The following is a 4,716-nucleotide window of genomic DNA, read 5'->3' as shown; positions in this document are numbered from 1 at the left end:
ACGATAGCTATTAAGTTCGATTATTATAAAGGCGCAGATAATAAGCCGAAGCCGTGAGTTTCTACTAAACGGCTACCGATAGCACTATACTAGCGCTAATTTACGCAGGACCGTCTTCTACTTCACGCCTACCCGGAAGCTGGTTTTTTGCCTTATTAGCGATATTATTACCCTTATACTCGACGATAAGGCCTTTAACGCATAGAGCTTAATAAACGCATCGCGTGTATTAGGAACGAAGGTTCTAGCAGGCATAGCGTCTATTCCCCTACGGTGGAAATCGTCTAAACTTAAGATTCCTATTTTCCGCCGCTTCGATCATAACGGGGAACTATCTAAAAACAAAGCTATACCCTATTCTAAGCTTAGGGACGATATAGGCTAGTAGAGCGAAGATACAGGGTTCGAGATTCGCTAAACGTCTAAGGCCTACCGCTAAGGTGCCTTTAACTCTATAAATAGTTTATCATGTCCTAATTAGCTAGCCACGAGCTACGGCGCGCCCTACTCTATAAAGCTAATATACCTATAGGTAATACTCCGGATACTATCTAAGACTAGATAATACGCTATAATCCTAGGTTTCTTACCTTTAATAATACCTACCTTAATTAGATAGTTAAATTCGATATACAGAACACCTTCCTTAAGGAAAAGACGGAGAGCGAACTATATAAGTTATTCGCCCACGTTAGCCTTAGCCGTGACCCCCGGGTAAAGCGCGATATAGTGCCCGAAGAAGTGTAGGCGAGCCTGCCACCCCTCCCCGAAATCGTTAAGTTAGAGCGGCGACGAGTATTACTTAAATAGGGAGGATATTGTATTAGGGGCCTAGAAGCCGAATAAGAGATACGGATACTTACCGAGCAGATAAAACTTAAGAAAACACGGCGCGAGACCTTAGTCGTTAGAAACTACCACGAGCACTACTTCTACACGTAGCTAACCCGCGATATTAAGAGGCAGGCGCGCGGTAAGATAGACGAGGAATATAAGGAGCCTAAGTTAGAGCTTACTATCCCAGAATATACACGGCTTACCGAACTTTAGAGGAGCTAATCGGACGATTAGTCGGATAAGGAGATCGCGTGCCGTCGCGTGGAGTGGATCGATCTAAAGGTATCGCTCTATAAAAAGCGCGAGACCCGCCGGCATGGATATATAAGGAAAGGTAAGCGAGCTAGGCCTCCCGTAAAACTAGAGTTACCGGAGCTTAAATTCGAGCCTAAACCTAAGCCTAAGCCTAAGCTATCCCCCTTACCCCTCCTAATAGATCCGACCCAGTATCCTATCTATATCGGAGATAAGCGTCTTTTAAGAGACGAGCGGACTTTTAGATTCTATCGTCCTACTATACGTAACGACCACTTCGATAACCAGCACCTCGAGTCACGCGAATTAGCGTAACGCCGCGGCGATACTATATACTACGACTATCCTAAATACAAAGATATCAAGTTAGTGTCACTGGACCACTTCCGGAACCATGTTTCTACGGTCCACAAGGTCGTTCTGCGATCGGAGGAGCAGGTTACTGTTCGGCGAAACAAGAAACACAAGCACAGAAGGATGGCAAGAGGTAAAGACTAGAGTTGCTGGGTAGAGTTGCTTGGTAAGCCGTTTCAATTGAGATTTTGCGTCCATTTGTGCCTTTCAGACGGAGAGGTTCCAAGACCCAGAGCACTTCATGACTGGCGTGTAGGTGTATAAGGTTACTTTTAGGTTTGCAGACCAAGTTAAGGCCCGGAGATGAAGCAATTTAAGCATTGGCAATTAGTTCAGTTACTTCCACCGAGCAGATTACGCACATGCTTGAAACTCGGCATTACAGTCAGTTCAATTCAGTTTTTATAAGGGGATGTATGGGACAATTTGTGTTTCCATCAGCACCGTTGTTTTTGGCCTACTTCTCTTGCTCATGCTCATCGCTGGTTCTCATCGCTTTACTCCCCCCAGCCACTTTTCTCGCTCCTGAGACCGCGTAGATTTCCCCGCATACGAACGCTGATGTATGGTTGCCCTAAGACATCCTCTGGGAGCGATACTCAGCAATGCATGATCGTATCAGTGGGGCAGGCCTCGAGAAATCCAGCATGCTGCTCCAAGAGGCCCTCGATATTGGGATGGCGCCCTCGTGTAGGGTCGTGCCATTCCCAAGACCTCTGGCTGTCTGTCGACTGTTTCCTCCGCAACATGAAAGAGTCAGCTAGGTATCGGCCATGACACGAGAAGTCACCGTATGCAAGTATCTCCAACGAAGGAACACCCCTAGGTCCGAATAACCAAGTCATGAAGTCGAGAAAACTCCGATCCAGGACAGGCAGTATGACGGTGTTGTTGAGGCTTGGAAGATCGGCCCAGGAGAAACCATCAGCCTCGTATATCGCATGCTTCCCAGGGGCGAAACAGGCATAGAGGCCGGCGTCCGCTTCTACAGTGTCGAATACCCAAGAACCGAATCTCTTAATATCGGGCCCCGACTGCCGAATATGGAGAATTCGGAGGCATGCTTTACTGGCAAAGGGCGTCAATACCTCTTGCTAAAAAATTGGTCCAACTTGTCAACAGATGCTCTCGTACTTGTTATCTGGGTTGGTGCTGCAAGTCTTACCAAACGATCAGGATGGCAAGCTAAGCCAACGCACTCCAGGTCCAGCTCGTTCAGGGGATTGGGGAATGAATAGTTGAACCATTCATCGTCCCCTCCGTCTTCATAGTCTGCCCCAAACTCCGAAAGGTTCGACAGGAAGGTCGGGCTCAAGATCCCCATATCGCCAGTATCCATTACTGCCTCGAAAGTCTCGGATTCCACGTCGGAATCGACAGTCCTCGCCTGAAAGATGAACCGCTTCAAACTTCTTTTGTGCCGTCGTAAAGTGTCCCACAGCTCCCTTGCATCCCATCGGATTCCAAAGCGAGAGGTATAATTCATGAACTTTTACCAGGCCTTCAGTGATCGACTGTATCAATCGAGTTTCATTGAGGTTATTGTCGAGGTCATCGTAGAGGTTATCATCGGGGTCACCCCGTGAAGAACTCTGCACCTCTAATGACTGGATATGCATCCCCGGCATTGGCGGAGGGCGAGTGAGCGAAGGTGTGGGGAGCTGAGGGCAGAGGCCATCACTCACATATCTGGCCGTAGGTCTAAATTTGATAGAGACAGTCGCTGGAGAGCGGGGAATCCGCATCTCGTAGGACTGCGGGGAACTCGCCGAAGTAACGCCTCAAGTGGACGGCCATCGTATCCGACGTCATCTTCCCAGTATTTCATAAGTGCATTCCAATGGAGGAAGTCGAGCTCTAATTCCACCAGATGCTGCGCACGGTTCACGAGCACCCTCCTAAGAGATACGAAACTGTACCCGGTCCGTAAACCAATCCACGAGAAACGTTTTAGGCGCTGAAACTTGTCGAGAGCGAGAGGGTATTCACCCAACCTACAGCTGGCATCGGTTATCAGGTTAAGGGATTCGATGCCGCTCTGATGTAGAGGGAAGTAACCATCGCGACCGAGAAGTTGCGCAGGCACGCACACTCCCAAATCCCACCGGCAACACGGATCAGCAAATCGACAAGGGAATGGACCTCCTCCAAGAGCGCGACGCACGTGATGCTTCGCAACTGGCCGTCAGGAAAGCACCTTGAAAGAGATACAACGCGGTCTGTTAAGCTCTCAAGATTAGGGTGTTGGGTGGTTGTTTCAATGTTAGCTGATGCATGACTTCGTCGGATGAATCCCTCGACCATACATCGTCAGTGGTGCAGCGGTGTTCAATTCTCGTGGCAAAGCTGGCAGCAAGTCGCTAGTCACATAAAGTAACGGCTTCTCTTCGCCTGACTTTGCTTCGAGGAGCTTTGAGACATCAAGCTCGTCCAAATGACTCTCGGACAATGGGCGCACGGTTATGTCACGGTAGAGAGCATGAATTGATCGCTCGTAAAGGGCTTACGAGACCTTGCTCAGACTGTTGAGATCCCGTTTATCCGTGGTCTTAACGAGTCCCGATTGCGAGCTGGGAGTGGAGCCTTCTTGAGAGCAGCATGGCTTACCTGTAAGAGGTGCACCCGACCGAATCTAAAGACTAGGCGGAGTACTCAATGCACGGCACAAGCTGAATTCCTCGCATCGTCGTGATCGCGAACCTCACCCCGCCCCAGCTTCGTTGGGCAGGCGGATGCGGTTGCGGCAAGCATAAGTTCATTTGGGCATATGACGCATCAGGCAGGTTTTCGGAACATACAGGAGAGAGAGCGAATCGTTGAAGAACCCTCTTGCTGCCCTGCTGTCTGGCATTTTGGGATGATTCTGCGATCCGTAGTGCTATTGCTGGTCACTTATGCTGATTATCTCGATTCCTGTTGCCTAGCCTTGTAGTGCGAGGTTCACTCTCACCTCGAGCGCGTCTACATCTTCCTCGCCTTCATTCGCCTCTCCGTCGCGACTCTAGGAGGCTTCGTTAGACCGTCTTTGTCTCCCCTTGCCTTGAATATCCATCATAGAGGAATCAATCGCGGGTTCTACCGCATAAGCTGCAACAGGAGTCTGCGGACGGTCGCAGTGGTCGTCTTATGCGAATGATAGGCCGAAGGAGTACGGGAGCATCTATTGGAAGACTTGAAGACTTCCGATTGCGCCTCGGCGAGGAACATTACGGTACTAGCCCTTAAAGCAATCAAGAAACATTAGGCAAAGAGAAGAGTTTGAGCAAGCCA

General features: G+C 49.3%; 1 protein-coding gene across 1 annotated transcript; it reads right to left on the bottom strand.

Annotated features, from left to right (window-relative positions):
• Positions 1-1,818: 1,818 nt before the first annotated feature.
• SODALDRAFT_328109 (hypothetical protein) lies at positions 1,819-3,100 on the bottom strand. The gene is made up of 2 exons (XM_028610599.1): positions 2,612-3,100; positions 1,819-2,540 (listed from the first exon to the last, which is right to left on the bottom strand). Exons 1-2 carry the CDS (start codon positions 2,930-2,932, stop codon positions 2,046-2,048), a joined length of 816 nt encoding a protein of 271 aa, XP_028463530.1. The 5' UTR covers positions 2,933-3,100; the 3' UTR covers positions 1,819-2,045.
• Positions 3,101-4,716: the final 1,616 nt, after the last annotated feature.

This window comes from Sodiomyces alkalinus (assembly GCF_003711515.1).
Source record: "Sodiomyces alkalinus F11 unplaced genomic scaffold SODALscaffold_10, whole genome shotgun sequence".
NCBI classification, from domain to species: Eukaryota; Fungi; Ascomycota; class Sordariomycetes; order Glomerellales; family Plectosphaerellaceae; genus Sodiomyces; species Sodiomyces alkalinus.
Note: the sequence above shows the minus strand (reverse complement) of the source record. Positions and strands in the feature narration are given on the sequence as shown.

Coding starts and splice junctions, on each gene's coding strand:
- SODALDRAFT_328109 (XM_028610599.1), bottom strand. CDS start 2,932: ATGAATTATACCTCTCGCTTTGGAATCCGATGGGATGCAAGGGAGCTG. Junction 2,541..2,611: donor CTTGCCATCCTGATCGTTTG/GTAAGACTTGCA, acceptor CCAATTTTTTAG/CAAGAGGTATTGACGCCCTT.